The 17,765-nt window shown below is 39.0% G+C and overlaps 1 protein-coding gene across 1 annotated transcript in view; it reads left to right on the top strand.

Annotated features, from left to right (window-relative positions):
• Positions 1-17,765, top strand: part of lrrtm4l1 (leucine rich repeat transmembrane neuronal 4 like 1) — a 37,652-nt gene that overhangs the window by 2,481 nt on the left and 17,406 nt on the right. Inside the window, exon 2 of the mRNA XM_019263754.2 lies at positions 9,137-10,767. Within this exon, the coding sequence (XP_019119299.1) occupies positions 9,137-10,767 (1,631 nt within the window). The remainder of the gene's footprint in view (positions 1-9,136; positions 10,768-17,765) is intronic.

The following is a 17,765-nucleotide window of genomic DNA, read 5'->3' as shown; positions in this document are numbered from 1 at the left end:
AATACATTTATGACATGTACAATTAGGAAGGCATTATCCTCTCTATGCTAACATAATTTGTACATGCATTTAAAAATACCTGTAATTACACCTGCCACTTTCTTCCAATATTTCCATATTCTCTGTGGGTTTTGGAAACTTTTCCTGTCATCTTTCCCCTAGAGCTGCCAGCTATACTGTAGTTAATATAGCTAATTATAATAGTATAATAGTCATAATAGTAGTTATGGACAACGTAGAGTCACCAATTAAACTATTACCTTAACTAATAGGTTAATTGGTGATAGTTACCTTATTTTATCAGTTACACTGTTGCTGTCTTTACCTCAGGAATAGTTTAATACTGCAACCTTCATTTAGAAATCTAAACAAGCACAACCATCTTAGGTGTCCAGTTATACTGTTCGGTTACTTAAAGTTAATCCACACCTGACAACCAATCAAAACTGAGAATTTACAGTGGCCATTCTATAAATGACAATGACAAACACATCAGTCAACAGACCAGCAAAGCTTTGCTGCACTTGCAGCGAGAAGTTGATGAACGTTACAGGCAGTTTCTTTTGTCAATAATTAAGAATTCTATAGCATATTGTATGTTGCTAATTTTTATTGATCTAGAATGTTAATGCTAAGACTTGGCAAATCAATACACCTAATCATGGCATTAGGTCTTTAAGTGGTAATAATTCAGGCTTTTCTCATTCTCCTATAAAGTGGCCAGCAGGCAAAGCTAAGGCAATCTGTCTGTCTTCATCCCCGTTTCACTGTTATGCTTGAGTAGGTCATGGACTCACTAGACCTCACTTACTACTTTGCTCACAAATCCAGACAGAATAACTGAGCTAACAAAACTGACTACTCATTTAATTTCAAATTTAAATGGATGCTGTTCCATTTAAGCTGTATTTTGTCATTACAGGGTGTGATATTACCAAGCCACGCTTAATTTTTTACATATATCTTATTCTTCTTGTACTGTTCAGTGTGCAGTTTGGACTGACTGCTCCTCCTATCTCTGCATGTGTGCACAGCTCCAGTAGTAGTAAAATAAGCTTTTATCATAAATCAGCCAGTTTATACTGCTTCATGCTTTTGCTGTAAGTTGAAATTACAGCTCACTCCAATTTCCAAATTAATGGGCATAAAATAATGGGTTTTAAGTGTGTAAAAGGTACTTCATTTCAATATTGTAATGCCACTGTGTCCAATTAATCACAGTTGCATGATGGGCCCCATGACTGGTAATATGTCACATAGTTCTGTGCCCTAGGAGTATTTTTAATTTTACGTGCCTTAAATCTGAGTGAACACACTCAATAATGTAATATATCACACATGCTGTAGTGGCCTAGAATTTTGCTTGCCTAAGCTCGATCACACATCACACACTTTTAAAACCCTTGGCTCCTGTGTCAAAGAGGAGAGGCAGGAGGTGGTGTTGGAGGAAATTACAAGTCCATATCTTGATGTCAGATTTTCTAAAAAGATATAACATTGTAGATAATACAGCCTCTATCTTTCTCTTAGAAGACATCATGTAAACATTTTATACATTCTGTAAGAAGACGTGGGCTGGGGGTGGTGGTAGGGGGCATCTACATAATCAAGTATAGTACAGCATAGTACATAATATCTTAAGTAAAAGTAAAAATAAAAATATGGTAGCATGTACACAATAAATCCATATCTAAAATGTTCATTATACATTTGCTTGTCAGCCAATAACCTTGAAAAGCTGACATATAGAAACCTTTCCCTTTAATGTGTATAACCTGTGGTACAGTAAACCATTTAATAAGAAATATTAGATATATTTTGTTTTCTTGCGCACTTCTCATTTCTTTGAAGTGCCCCACTGTACAGCCTTAGCACCGTTGGCCAACCCACTTGGGCACTCTGGGTAATAGCCTTTGCATCAGTGCTCAGAGCAACGTGCATTCAAATGAAATATCAACTTGTCGCACCGCCAAGGAGGACGACAGGCGGGCCAGCCAGAATCCACTCCATCCTTGAGGGGGAGCAATCTCACTTTTATGGGATTTCAGAAAGGTTGCCATTGGAACGTGACTGTAGGTGAGGTAATTGGGGGAAAGATATATTTTAGGAAATGTATTTAACTTTTGCTCTTTTGTGCATTTGCAAGCTCATTTTAGCCATTCAGGATTTTGGCCTTCTCAAGCTTTTTATTTTTGATAGAGACAGCTGAAGAGTGACAGGAATGTGGGGGAGAGAGAGCTGGGGAATGACATGCAGCAAAGGGCTGCTGAGCCTTCATACATAGAGCGAATGCTCTACCAACTCAGCTAATCGACACCCCCACTTCAGCAAACTGCTCCCAGTTGATCCCAGACGAACACTGGAGCACAGAGCCTCTCCTTTAATTGATATTTATTGGCTGCTGTCACATCTTTATCGGATGTAAATTGCATTGAAACATTAGTGTGTGCAAGGACACAATAAAAGAAAAGGCAATGTGCTCCAGTTTGCTTTGAGGCACAACTACCCATCCTCTTCTCTAATGCACCGTTAAACTGGCTGGGGTGAAATACACTGGGTTTTACTGTACCAGCACAGTTTGTAATTTAAAGCAACTTAAAAATCAAGGTTTTACTGATGCAGAATGGTATTAATAAAGCCTTAAAAAATAAAAGTTGAAGGGGAGCTCTGCCAATTTTAGGCTTCAAAGTATGTTTATAGATCTTGGGAAATAATATGGCATGTGACAAAAGTTGCATAAATCCATTTGTGGCTCCAGAGGGAAATGCAGAGAATCTGATAAACTGCCTCAAGTGATGGGAGAAGAATGTTTGAAATAAAGAAACCTGATACCTGGTTCTGTTGCATTGATTGTTATATTTTATATACTAACTACCCATTATAAGACAATCTTTCAAGAGTGCAATGCAAAACTGTGCAGCATACTGCAGTTTTTTGAAGATGACAGCACACCTTTGTTGTGTGTTATAGGTGAATTGGTTCCTCTGCAGAAAGAAATACAGATAATGTTGGCTCAATCTACTATGATAAAATATATATGCAAGAGTAAGACTCGCAGCCTAACACAGACCCAATTCACTGCCATTCATGCTGAAATGGACAAAAAACTTAAAAGACATGTTAGTTGTTATGATAAATGCACAAATGGATACTTGTTTGTATTGTTACTAATACAAGTTGTTTAAACCTCTAAGATATAACTTCTAAGAGATATGAAACCCCACAAACCCTCTGGCACTGATTGGTCATGCTCTACTAAGAACAGAGAGCCAGGTAAACAGATGTGTGCAGCTTACCACATGAGATCAAATCTCTTCTGAACAGATAGCAATAGCTCTCTGAACCATAGCTGGCATTTTATTATGGCTCTGTGCCAGCAACAGCCGTGGCTGGAGGCATTATGTTTTCCGCCTTGTCCATACGTCCACGATTTCTCCGGAACAGCTTCAGATTTTGCACAAATGTTCATTTTGACCCATGGAGGAACTGATTAGTCACACCACATTTAGTCTATATCTCAATAATTCAAAGGCTAATTATGATAAAATATCAAACAAATGTCTGAAAGGATAAAATAATGTCATCCAAAAACACTATTCTGGCCATTATTCCTTTGCAGACTGCTGACCTCTAAAGCCTTGATGACACCAGCCTAGCACAAATAAGCGACTCACCACAAAGAATAGACCACTGGCAATTACTGACAAAAAAAAAGATCTGCAGGAGCATGTCTCTTATAATGTGTTTATTCATGTTCTTTGCTGTCACATAGAAATAACTGATTACAGGAGGATACAAACACAGCAGTTTTAACAGTGTTTGATCTATGAATAAGGTAAAATACATGCTGTTGTGTACACATGTTGCCATTCTTACCAAATGATTTGTAAAAATATATACAAGGCTTAAACTGATTGATTATAAAATTGCTTCCTGGACAGATTTCATAATCAGCAGATGGATTTATTGCTAGCTTAGGTTTTTTCAAGCTAAAATCACATATCTGCCATCATAAAATCCTGTAGTTGGTTAGTTTGCTTTCAAAGGACTACACTGGAGTCCATTTTGAAGTGGACAGAGACCACTTTTTCCATGTGTAATGGGAAGTTAATATATGCACGTGCCTGCTGTCGGGGATCTTTGTGCTTATGTTTTCAGTTCATATTTCCTTTTTGCATCTTAACAGAGTCTGGGTCTATCATGAAGCTTTGATTTACTTCATTTTGTCTTTGAAATATTGTTGGTATCTCACTGCCAAGAATCTCAGGTCACCTTGCAAGTGAGGTCTGAAATGAAATTTCAAGCAGGTGGCTCTATGGGTCGCGCTAACTTGCTCTCACAGCCTCTGTCCTCGCTGGCACTCCACATCTGAATGAGGTGGAAAAGAAAGAATAGGATCTGTTGTCGTCAGCCTTGGAAAATGGATGTGTCCACAGATGAGAATGAATTTGCACCCTTTCATCCAGCAGACTTTCCACAAAATCAACTTTGAAAAGACCATGGCCTGCTGGACCAAGCAATCAGCAGTTTATTAAAAGAAAACATGGCATCTTGGGGTGGTGTTCCAGTCAACTAGCAAAGGAATGAGCCACAAATTTTGCAAATCATAAACTTTCAGGCACTTTTTTTTTGCTATTCCTTCTCTAAAAAATGGTGTGCAAGTCATTCTCAGTAGCCATTTCAGGCAGCTGCTTCCAGTCAGACTCAGATTCAAGTGTATAAAATGATTTGTGAAAAATGTTTATTTGGAAAGCTTGCCCTGATATAATGTATGTTGTTTAGGGCAAGTCCTCCTTTCCCAGAATCCCTTGAACAGAGGTGGTACATGCAAAGTTAGCATGACCAGCAGAACCATAACAGCTACATGATTCTTACAGCATTTGATGCATGAAGAAAAAAATAGGAAAACATGAGTGATGCAATGCAAGCAATGCAGAATACCACATTAAATTGCTGGATAATCACTAATTATAAGTTCATTCTGCTCTGAAAAGCCTCCCATGAGAATGTGGTGTACACATGTCCAGTGGGTTTTTATTCCTCTCCTGTCTTCACAGAAATGCATGCTGAACCAGTGTGTGCTAATTAAAGATTCTGTCATAGACTTCAATGAGCCAGTGGCTGAGTACAGCCTGGAGTTTTCTACCATCTAAAATATGTATGAATCCCCCTCTTAGATTTTTTGGGGGCACAAGCAAGATCCCAAATGTAGTTTTAGTGATACGACAGTGAGGTTTCCCTTAGGGGTTCACAACAGACCCTTCTAAATGCTCCAATGGGATTATCGTTTAGGGAAAGCTCATGAGTGCGTAGAGTGCCGTGGATGGTTGGCCACTTCACGGAGTACCTAATGGAGGTGATGGAAGTGGCGAGGCATCTATTGCTTAAAGGACTCTTATTTATAGCACACATTTTCGCATACTGTGTAGTTTTACTCATGCTCATGTACTTACAGTCATTAAACCTCCCTTCTACTTTTTTACCTTTTGATTGTATGCTGGCATATTCCTGAAAATCCAGATAAATTTGCATTCTTTCTGTACTGTGTATGCTCTCCTCATAAAGGCATTAAGTTTAATACAACACAATGTTTGCTTGTGCTGTCTGGTTGTTCTGGCACTTACTACTAAAACTGCTACTCTTATTAAAGGAAATCTCTATGGCGTCTATCACTATGTATTGATGCGGACATGCATAAATCATTTCTTGACATTGTGTGCCATTAAAATCACAAATTTAGAGGATTGTGCAGCTTTGGCTGAGTTATGTGCTCTTTGAGTGTTTTCAGTAGTCACATAATGACTGTAATTATCAGATCAATTAAGATTTTGCAATTGTACAGACATAATTCACGTTGTGCAGTAGAAAGGAACTTACCATTTGGATACCACATAGAATTTCCAATTAAAATAAATGTGAGCTGTCACAAACCAAGTTATATATCAACCTGTGAATTTTACTTCATGTTCCACCCCCAACTCTTTGCACCATGGAAGAAATATCAGTGGCAAGGACTAACACGCTGTGTACAAATTTAAAAATGAAACGTGGAATTCAATTACTAGTAAAATACAATTTTCAAAATGTAAAAGTCAATTTTTCTTGTTCTTGTTTGGCAATTTTATGGCTCTAAACAAACCTGACGGTACTGGGGTGCAGCTGACGGGTAGCTTGTGATTGTGTGCATGCTGGCTACCAATTTTAGCATGAAATTGTCACAGGGCTGTATGACACTCCCCAGGTTGTGGTATAATGATGCAAAACAATGTGCTCTGCACACTGTAGACTGCCAGACATGAAGTGAGGAATCTTCCACTATTTCTTCCTGTTTATTGTTTTGTTTGTTTGTTTGTTTACAGTATACAACAGCTTGAGAAATGACAACTAAATAAAAGTTATTTTCAGTACATAAAATACTTATGTCCTAGAGCTTTGCTGTGTATTAAAGATAAGATTAATATGACAGATGTTACACAACACTAAATGTTTCTAAATCTGAATAAAAACTGCACATGATGTGCAAATTTAGGAACTTGCATCATCAATTCATGCAATTGAGCAATATTATAATCTCCCTTAATTTGTTTCTCTTTGGTAGTCTCTGGCTATCTGTCCCCACACTACTAGAAATCTCTACATACTTGTGTATGTATACCGAGTTGCACATTCGACCATTAATATGATGCATTTCTGTTTTTGTATTCATGTCATTCTCTTGCTGTCCTTATGTAAACTTTGTCCAAAGTCAAAGCAGTAACTTCTTATGCATATACAAAACAAATCACAACATTTGATGTGTGTGTGTGTGCTCTTGTACTTTCATTTTTGTGAGGGCCAATTTGAGTGTTAGACCTTGAGAGTGAGCACATTTTCAGGAAGTGAGTACACATTGCCCAGTCCACTTCTGTGAAGGGCTGTGTGGGGGTTAAAGCAACATTGCATTGAAATTAGTGTTTTTTGCAATTTTGTGCCCCCATTTTCAGATTGTAATATCATTCAGTCATAAATATGGACAGTTGTCCACACGTATTTGTTGTGATTATATTACTTCAAAAACTAGTGAGTTTACAGCTTTGCTAGCAGCTTAATATCAAGGAAGTGCAACAACACAAGACATAGCGGCCAGTTTATATTAGCTACTTGTCCAACAGCAAGAAGCCCAGCTCAATGTCTGTCTTTCATCCTTTTATTTCACAAAGCTCTTGTCATGCAAGTGTTGGAGAGAGTCCTCATAAGTGTAGTCGTACAAGTAGTGAACTCCTTCCAAGTACAGCTCCGTGGGCAGCTTTTCATTAGTAACACTTATAGTATGCATGAAATAATGTCAACGTTTAATCATAAGGAATATGATTTCCTTGTTCTGTCAATGTGTTTTCTCAAATTGTCAACCCATGTGTAATAGAGGACATAGGTGAAGGTATTTTTTTCATTTCAGTATTATAAACTGTACAGAGTACAAATAAGAAAAAAAAAAACTAATATTATACAAACATATCACACAATTTATCTCACAATGTAATTACCTACAGCATGATCCATATTGTTGTTCACAAGTCCTGTTTTATTCTATGTATTTTCAAACCCCCACTTAAGAAAATTATTTCTCTCTCTCCCTCTGAACTATAAACATGCACTCATAATCTTAGCAAGGCAACAAATAATAGTTCTCCCAGCACTCAAATTATAAAGGCCATATGCGGGGCACCCTCTGAAATGTATATAGATATGAATCTAGTAATTTCATCTATTGCTTTATACTTCTCCAGAATGCTGCTTGTCATCCCTACCTTCACCCATTTTCTACTAAGAAACACTGCCATCCCAGCCTGTCCAAACAAAATTGACACCCTTCTTCCCAGGATGCGTTTGTAGACTAGCTCCTCGTGGTTAATTGTCAAATCGGAAGTTCTTAACAGCAAAGCACCTTCTGAAAAACTAAACATAAGAGCATGTCCATGAGGGGAAGTAAAAGTCGCTTGGAAGCAGCGTTGTCCTGTGATTTGAACATCCTTTGCCTGAGCATTACTTAGAGTGAAACCAAATGAGAGCCCTGGGTCAAGGATGTGTCCCTTGACATATAGTGCAGTCACAATGTATTAGAACAGTGACACATCTTTTAACATGTTGGCTCTGTACTGCAGGATGTAGAATTTTAAATCAAGCAAGGCTATAAGGTTAAAGGGCAAACTGTCAGATTTAATTTAAAAGCGCTTACATCAGGTGACCACCTTGGACAGTGAAGAACATTACACGCTTTGGCCATAAAAAAAACTTGATTGCCTCACCTTGAGGATCATTGTCCAGCTAAGTTGTTCCTCAGTTGTAGGTGGCAAAAAAGGTGATATGAGAGTGGAAATTCTTATTTTGAATTATATTACAGTGATCATAATTTATTTGTAGTGTTTTTTACCTTACCCTTTTACCTAAAACTAGTACATTTGTACATAACAAGGATACCTTGATAGTACAAGATGTGTCATACAAGGTGAGACCAGGTAGTTTTTAAGGGCATGGCATCCTTCAAGCCTTACATCAGGAGGAATTTTATATTTCTGCAATTTTAGTTGAAGAATCTGTAAAAATCTGTTTAAAAGTCCTAGAATTTTTACCCTTGAAGGATTTTGGGACTATGGCACTGCCATTACCCCAGTTATTTTTCACTGTATATTAAACACATATGGATGGCGGATTGTTAAACTTCTTAAAGCGGGGAAAGGTGGGGTCTAGTTTGTCTTAGGAAAATGATATGGAAAAGACTGACAACTATGCAAGGAAAGTAAGAAATATTTGACTATGACTCACTCTGAAAGATTTCTTTTTCTCTGAAAGGACACTTGCAAATCTTTTTTTTTACAATTAAGCAGTAACTGCTATCTTAACCCTTAACAGATGGGTAGAATGTTTGCCCAAATGTTCATCTGTAATGATCAATATTAATCTTTAGGGCGATTATTGTTGGATTGTAGTGATTTTTGTTGTAGTTGTTGTTTGCTTAAAAAATTATCTGTATTGAAGGAACAGGAAACAATTTTTATTTTGCAGCCATCATTCCATTTGCATTAAACGTGACCCAATCTTCAGTAAAGTCTTTAAACTCCTCTCTTCTGTGTCTCTGTCTTCTTATATCCCTTTGCAGGTTCATTGCTGTGTGATGGACGACTGGCACACCTCCTCTTTCCTCTCCTGCTCCTCTTGCGGGCTCCCCTGATGTTCAGCTTTGGTGAGCGCACCTGCCCCAATAGCTGCCGATGTGAGGGGAAAACTGTCCATTGTGATTCAGCTGGCTTCTTAGAGGTTCCTGAAAATGTCTCAGTAGGCTGCCAAGGCCTCTCTTTGCGCTACAATGAACTGCACACCTTGCTACCATATCAGTTTGCTCACCTCAGTCAGCTTCTCTGGATATACTTGGACCACAATCAGATTTCAGCTGTTGACAGTCGAGCATTCCAGGGGGTCCGCAGGCTTAAAGAGTTAATACTGAGCTCCAACAGGATCACATCCCTGCACAATTCAACATTCCACGGAATTCCCAATCTTCGCAGCTTGGACTTGTCCTACAACAAATTGGAAATCCTGCAGCCAGGTCAGTTCCATGGCTTACGAAAACTACAAAACCTACACCTACGCTCAAACGGTCTCTCCAACATCCCAATTCGAGCATTTCTGGAGTGCCGAAGTTTGGAGTTTCTGGATTTGGGCTACAATCGGATCAAGGCTCTTACCCGCACCACCTTTTTAGGGCTACAGAAGCTAATGGAGTTACATCTGGAACACAACCAGTTCTCACGGATCAACTTTTTTCTGTTTCCACGCTTAGCAAACCTGAGATCCCTCTATCTGCAGTGGAATCGCATTAGGGTGGTCAACCAGGGCCTTCCATGGACTTGGTATACACTGCAGAAACTTGATCTGTCTGGAAATGAAATTCAGACCCTGGACCCAGCTGTGTTTCACTGCTTGCCGAACCTTCAAGTCCTCAACCTGGAATCCAACAAACTGTCCAATGTGTCTCAGGAGGCAGTGTCAGCCTGGATTTCACTGACCTCCATCAGCCTTGCTGGGAACATGTGGGATTGTGGAACTGGCATATGCCCACTTGTGGCTTGGTTGAGGAATTTTCGGGGTAGTAAAGACACCACTATGATATGCAGCAGCCCAAAGTATCTCCAGGGAGAAAAAATTATGGAAGCCACGAGGAACCATGGTATTTGTGAGGAAACTGATTATGTTCTGACGGAAACACCCTCACCAATGTCTGAGCTCATCTCTGAGGCCACAGCTGAACCAACCTATGCCCCTACAAGTGGCTCTCCACCTATGCCACCAACCAGCACCTTTGGTCCTCCCCCACCATTCAGACCTCGACCTATTCCTCATCCTACCTTGCCAGGGCATATGAGCAAAGACCCAAGAGACTCAGTTGCTCGTGCTCGACCCACTGCTGTACCACCCCCAGATATGGAGCACATGACTCTGCACAAAGTGGTGGTGGGCAGCGTGGCACTCTTCTTCAGCATGTCCCTACTCTTGACAATTATCTATGTGCTGTGGCGGCGCTATCCCGGCGCAACCAGGTTGCTGCAGCAGCGATCCATGGTGGGGCGGAAGCGTCGCAAAAAGAGTCCAGAACCAGAGCAGAACCTGAGCTCCCAGCTGCAAGAGTATTACATGAGCTACAACCCTGCTGCCACACCAGAGGCATTGGAGGTGCTAGGCAATGGCACTGGTTCCTGCACTTGCACAATTTCTAGCTCCAGGGAGTGTGAGGTATGACCCATTGCATCAGCCTAAAAATAAAAACTCAAAATCAAAATACAAAGGCTCAACCGAGAGGTAAATCCTTTATCAAGTATGCCCTGTAAAAAAGAGTGTTGAATCACAGTTAAGCACCCTTGATTCTTCGTTCACAACATGCTTGACTTCAAATGTCAGCTGTCTCCAATTATTCAGGTTTTCCTTTTAAAACACAAAAATAGAAAATAACTAATCTGATCCATGGGAAATGTACTAATAATAATGCAATACCAAATTTTGTGTTCTTTCACGTTAATTGTGTGTGGCTAGATATCTAAATTTTCTTTTGCAAATGTTTTTCATGGTATATCTACTTTAAGAGACCAAGAATAATTGGACACTAACAATTTTGCAGACATCACTCTGCATCTGCATGGCTCATACTGTTTTTAAGCAATTTGTTTGGAGTATATTTTTGTAGGGATGGGAAGCACTGGTACGTAAATGTGCAATTTATATTTGTAGGAGTTTCTGTTTTGTATTAATAATTCAAACTTCCAGATTGCCATAACTCTATTCAGTTGGTGAGATACAGCACTATTAACTTGTGCAGAATTATCAGCAACGGTGGCTTACTGTAAGTGCCCTGGTATTACAGCGGTTTTTCACATGGCAAAGTGAAAGGAGTTGCTTGATAGGTTTTTATTAGCACTTAAACATGAACACTCATGAGAAAAGTTGAACATCCTTTAACTGTGACTAAAGCCCTTCAATGTTTCTCAAGAACAGCGCATTGAGTGGGGAGATCTTTGGTACCCTACACACAGGCAAGGTATTACGGTAATCCCAAAGCTTACAATATGGCTTAATATGGATCCCTCCACTGTGATCAGGAGTATATTAAACCATGGTAATTAAAATTGTAGGTCGTCTTTGATCTCAAGAAGCATGCTATCTATATAATTATTGCTAACCCTGTTTTAACACCGAACACTCAAGTTTGTGCAGATGAAAGTTATTATTTTGAGTGCTTTGATTTTTTGCTGGGTTATGTAGACAAGTTTAAAAAAATTCTAATTTTGACCTTTACATTCTGGTATTGACACAAGTTTTGTCACTATATAGAGGAAAGTTGAAAAAGTTAATATTGTCCCTCTCTGAATTCCAGGTATTCATTTTAAATGGAAATTTTAAACAAAATGTATTTTTTTGTGTATTTTTAAATATAAATTAATTAATTAATTAATTTAATTAATATATTAGATATGTCCCAAACCTGTCAATTATGTTTAGTCAGTTTCTGCTATCATGGTTTATGCTAAATATAATAGCATGTCATTCAAATCATGGCATATCAGTTTATTTTGGGACCTAAAAAAAGAGACAGAAAAAGTTGAGAGACTCAGGCTTAGGCAGTGGAATGTACAATCCTGTGCCTCCTTTGTTAGTCATACATGTGGCACCAACATGTAATTTGACTGCAATTTGCTACAAAACAAAAGTTCTGATGTTTGCCATTCCAGGTGTTTCTGGAGCATTTAGCATTAGTGTATTGTCTCTCTCAACATAACCATAATCCAATTCTCATCATCTCCAAAAACAATCTGTCCTGTTCAACATCACTGATGGGTGTCTACAGTAGTTTGTTGCGTTTCTGTTGCTTATTTCAGGCATTTAATAATTGAGAAGTTGCTGTGAGCCTCGTTTAGTTTGATGAAAGTGCCATCTTGCTGGCCAGAACAGCTGGCTGTGCCTTTCAATATGGCCCTGTGCAGAGCCAGCAGTCCCGGTGGATGGCAATGTAGAAAAACAAAAGATAACGCAACACATTTACCCTGCTGTGGCTTGGATTCAGTGAGGTATTGTCAAGCCTGACAGAGAATGGTGTCAGAGCCTAGCAGGATGCAGTCGACTGTCTCTTTCACTTTAGTCCTAAAGGTTTTGGGGGCTGGAAACTTCAAACTTAAAATCCCCCACAATCCCAGACAGGTGTTATCATTTACTCTGGCTGATCTGCCAGGCTGAAGTTGGATACAGCTATGCTGGGAGTTTGCTGAGATCACCAAAATCCATTCACTAATGCCACATTTACATCATATTGTACAGAATGTAAATGTGAGCAGTTGAATGGGAAAATTTATACAGTTCAGGTTGTCTTGAGTAGGAGTTATTAGGATTTTCTGACAGCTACATTCCTACTTGGAGAAAAGTACCAAAATGTCTGCAAACCCAGGAGTTCTTACAAATCCAATACTGCCACTAATCCAATCATCTAATTTTCAACAGTTCAGTATTCAAATAGCAAGAGCTGTAATTGTACTCATACCTTAACAGTTCTTTAATGAAGTAATGCATAATTCCTGGCCACATGCTGCTGAAAAATAGGGCACAGCATTTCACATCCTCCTACTTTTGATGTGATGACACTCTTCAAGATTGTTCAGTCAGACACATAGTAAAAATTGCAAGTTTTGCAAATAGCTGAATACATATAATGTATAGCAAACTTTCCAAATAATGCAATACCAAGTAGTCAAATATGACCAATGGATTATTTGTGCTATTTTTCGTAACTACGAACCACTGAACCAAATTTAAGTTACAGGGGTTTTTTACCTGATTTTGACACTGAATTTCATAAACGTGTTGTTATTTTTGATCATTCAATTGTGGCTGGGTGGTTAATAACACTTAATTCTTTAGTCTGACAAACTCAAAACACACATTTATTTTGACTTTACACGGACTTTAAATACAATGCAGTCTATTCCTTGCCATTTTCTTTGTTTTTTGATATAGGTCAGACAGTGACATCAAGACTAGGTATTTAAACTGCCAGTTATATTTCATATTGCATTTCAGTATCGTTGTTTTACACTTATCACCAGCTTGGACCTCAAGGGTTGAGAGCCCATCCTGTCAGTCTGTGAAGCTGCAGTGCAAAGCTGTCAACTGTATCACAAGGTAGTCAATCAATCAAAACACTATCTGATGTAACTTACTAGCAGTTTGACATGTCAACAAAAAGCCATCTTTGATGATGTATTACTGAGAAATGTCAAGTTTACACGAAAGGTAAAATCACAATTCCAGATTTTCTTGAAAAAGTCCACCCCCGATTCCCAGTTTAACCTGTTAACAAAACATGTAACACAATAAAAAAAGGTCAGACTACACACTGCTACTCTAGCAGTAGGAGTATACTGTCATATTGTCTGCTCATTTTTTCCCCACACTGCTGTTATGGTGTGGTTGCTTGTGTAAGTTGTCCAACTTTTTCAAAAAAATGTCAATCAAGCATGTTCTGTACACGCCCACATAGTCATTCAAAGAGATCTAAGCAGACAAAACAAGTGAAAATAAGGATGAATATGGACTACATTCTCACTTTCAGACAATATAAAAATATTCACTGGTATCTCTAAGGAGACCAAAATCAGCAGTTTTTAGTAGAGTTAATGATAACGGTAATTAGGATTACACCTCAGATGAATTAAAAGAAAGACAACTGGTGGAAATACAAGGTTTTAGAGATGGGTACCAGCAGGGACGTGCTAGACACTGCTACATAATTACATAATTATTATTTTTGTGTCACCCATCAGCATCAGCAATAATGTAAAACCAATTTAAAATTTGTAAATCCTTTCAATATCTTAAAAATAAATGAAATCAATAGATGTAGCTGCCTACATGTTAGCCAACTAGCTTGGATTGGTCCTTATGATAGCGTGATATAAGGCAAATGGGCATTTTCTTGGGCAGCTTTAGTCCCATAATGCGCACTTCCTTGGGTACGGATGACCCATTGTGATATTGTTTTCTGATTGGTCAAAACTGTAATCACTGAAAAGCTACTGCAACAGTTGGTACTGCTATCAGTATTTCATCCATTTCTCCATTTTCAGTTTGTTCAGTTAACTTTTTCCCCACATGTAGCAGATCACTAATGATGATGCATTCTTTGCTTTCTGTGGACTGTGACTGTGGCAGCCGAAAAGTTGAAATCCTTTGAAGAGCAGGGTAACTGTAAGGAAGTAAAAGAAAAACTTTCCCCATAATTAAACAGCAAAATACGCCATCTGTAACTGCCCTCTAAAACAATATAAACTATCGGCAGGATGACTTTGTTGCAAACCACTGCTGGAAAAATAAATGTGTTTTATGATCTGGCTATGCTGGTGTAGGCACAAACATGACTTGGTTAGGGTTAATGATGAAATAACTGCAACATTACCACAGAAAATTAGCTGGCCTTCATCCTCATGGTTACAATGATAACAATTTGGTCATGGTCAGCAGTCTTTTGTGGTCAAATGTTAAGTTGATCCATTTATTCACTAAATAGACTTTGTGGTTCTATAATAACCTCAACTAACTTCCATCTCGACTGACAAGAGCCATAATTATACAGCTGCTGGGCCAAACCAACATTATTCTGTTATTTTTCATGTTTCAGTCAGTTTCCAATTAACACTGTTAGGACTTTTCCTATTCTAACTTGTCCCTTATGGAGCTTACACAGGGCCAGGCATATGTCTTGAGGTCACTGCAGTCAAGTATTAAATCTTAGATTGTTATAGGGACACTGACATCTCTCCTTGAGATCCATGTCAGCCGTATGTTCGTGTTCAGGAAAGCAGGGATCATTCTTACCATTACTGTGGTAACCAAGGTCAGAGGATTGCGCTGTCTAGGACTTCCTCGACACAACAGACAGGTACATAATTTAAAAGGCTGTACAGAGTCACAACAAGCTCCATTCTCTAATCTTCCTTTCTCGTTGGCCAAGCTTCAATAAACCTTTTAGCATAAGACATCTTAGATTCCTGTGCACTTTCTCTTTACTGACTGAGATGACTGTTGATGAACAGAATTTTCCATGTTTATTAGTTGTTAAAAGGCAATATTGGCGACTCAATGGGATAAAATGCCACATATTTGCATCGTGGCTAGGAATAAATATAGATACTGAACTGCAGTAAAGTTATCAATAGCATTAAAATCCTCTGATGGATGTATGGTAGATGGTAACCAGTAAGTGCTGTCATAAACAGTCACACAAATAGTCTCAGAAATCAGCACTAAATACCTGAGGTTGTGATTGTCTCTTGTGAGAGACTGAAAAAGCAGATTTGTCAGTTCACTCTCTCTCTCTCTGGTCTTTTCCTCAAGCACTCCCTGCCTCTTGGAGATACTGTGCATGTAGCCCTCCTCTCCTCAAACAGCTTTGAAGAGAGAACCATGTCACACCGCCAGCCACAGCACTTACTTTGCATGTCCCCTGGCTAATTTCCCCCTCCAGTTTCGTTCCACTTGACAGGCGTTCCTCCAAAAAACATTTAGAAGAACACTTTCATTTTCCGCTCCCTCTCCTCTTTACCTCATCAGTTTTAAGGAACCATTAAGAGCTTAAGTGCAAGCAGGCGTGCACCGTGGAGAGATATCTCAATGAATATACAGCAGGTTTCATCTACCAGATTCCCTTTTTCCCCCAATTTCTCCCTTCCAGGCACTAAAACAGCACATTTGAATGTGCGCATCTTGGAATCCGCTCTGGCTTTAAATTATTAAATTCATCCAATTCTGTGATAAAGCAAGATGTTTTGAATGATTGAATTATTAAGAGGTCTTTCTAGTTAATGGAAAGCTTTTTGTTTCAGCAGAATGTAGTTTCTAAAATCCCAGTGTGTTGCAGTGGAGTGGGAGCAAGATCATGCTGTTCTTGTCAGCCAATAAATGAACCACTATTAATGGCACCAGGGGTCTAATGAGATCTGATATATATGTTTTTCACTGCTTGGCTCAAGTGTTTTTCTGCTTGACAAAACAGGCAAACTGAAAACAGCTTCATTTATGATGATTTAAATATGCGGACAGTGTTAGCAGCTGCCGGACAATGCTGACAAACCGCTTGGTGAGAAGTATTTCCACTTATTCACTGCAACAACCTCTTAACCACCTCAGAGGGGCAATTTCATGCCCTCTTCCCACGATTGCTGGGTCATCCTCAAAATATGTCCTCCCTGCAGAGTCTGTGCAGCTGGATGATGATGCATGTACTGAAATGCTGTAAACGTGGATCTTTACCCCAGGCTCTCCTCCCTATCACACACACCGAAACACAGTCATACATACTCAACACAAACCCCAATGAGCAGTGTATTATTAGCAGCATCTGGAGCTCGGATTAGCCCTGCAGCTGAGACAAATAGGGATGTTTTACTGGATATCATAACAAAAAACACAGTGTGAAGATTCTACAGCAGATATTTGAAAACATGTGCAAGTATGTCTGTTTGTGTCTTAGAGTGAAACGGGGAAAGAAGCTCAGTGGCATATTATATAAAAAGATCCACCCCCTCTATTGCCCTAAATTGAATTTTATAATCTCCTACCTGCCCCCCTTTTCCTCTTGCCATAGGCTTTGGCAGCTGCTGTATACTTCATCCTCAGATAACAGTAGCATCAACCCACCCACCTTCACTTGTTCTGTCAAAATCACACAAACATCTCATTCTGCCACACTTTTTATAACTGCAAAGCCGTCAAGAATACATCCACGTACTGAAAAGGTGGACATATTAAATGAGAATGACTGCGTAACTAGCAGCGTCCTGACACTGAGATAGTTAGTGTAATTAGACTAATTACAACACACCTGCCTACACACACTCACAGAGTCTCTTCACAATGCCTGCAACTTCACACGTGAAGCAGTAAAGCTATAATAAGGCTAAAACTATTAACGGAAAAAAAATGATGATCATTGATCGACAGGAACATTTTGTTTTGACAACTGATCATTTTTTAAGTCATTCATCATAAGAAGACAAACATTTGCTGTTTCCAGCTTTTAAAAATGCAACAATTCAGAGTAGGGGAGAAAAAAAAACAAGAAAACTGCACCACTTTCCAGCCCAGACAGGAAACAGGCGTGTTAGAGAAATGTTGAATGAAATACAACAAAGGTCTCTGGCCATACTCTGAGGACATTGCAATTATATCATCAGCATGGCATAGCCTCAGGG

This window comes from Larimichthys crocea, chromosome IV (genome assembly GCF_000972845.2).
Source record: "Larimichthys crocea isolate SSNF chromosome IV, L_crocea_2.0, whole genome shotgun sequence".
Taxonomy (NCBI): Eukaryota; Metazoa; Chordata; class Actinopteri; family Sciaenidae; genus Larimichthys; species Larimichthys crocea.
Note: the sequence above shows the minus strand (reverse complement) of the source record. Positions and strands in the feature narration are given on the sequence as shown.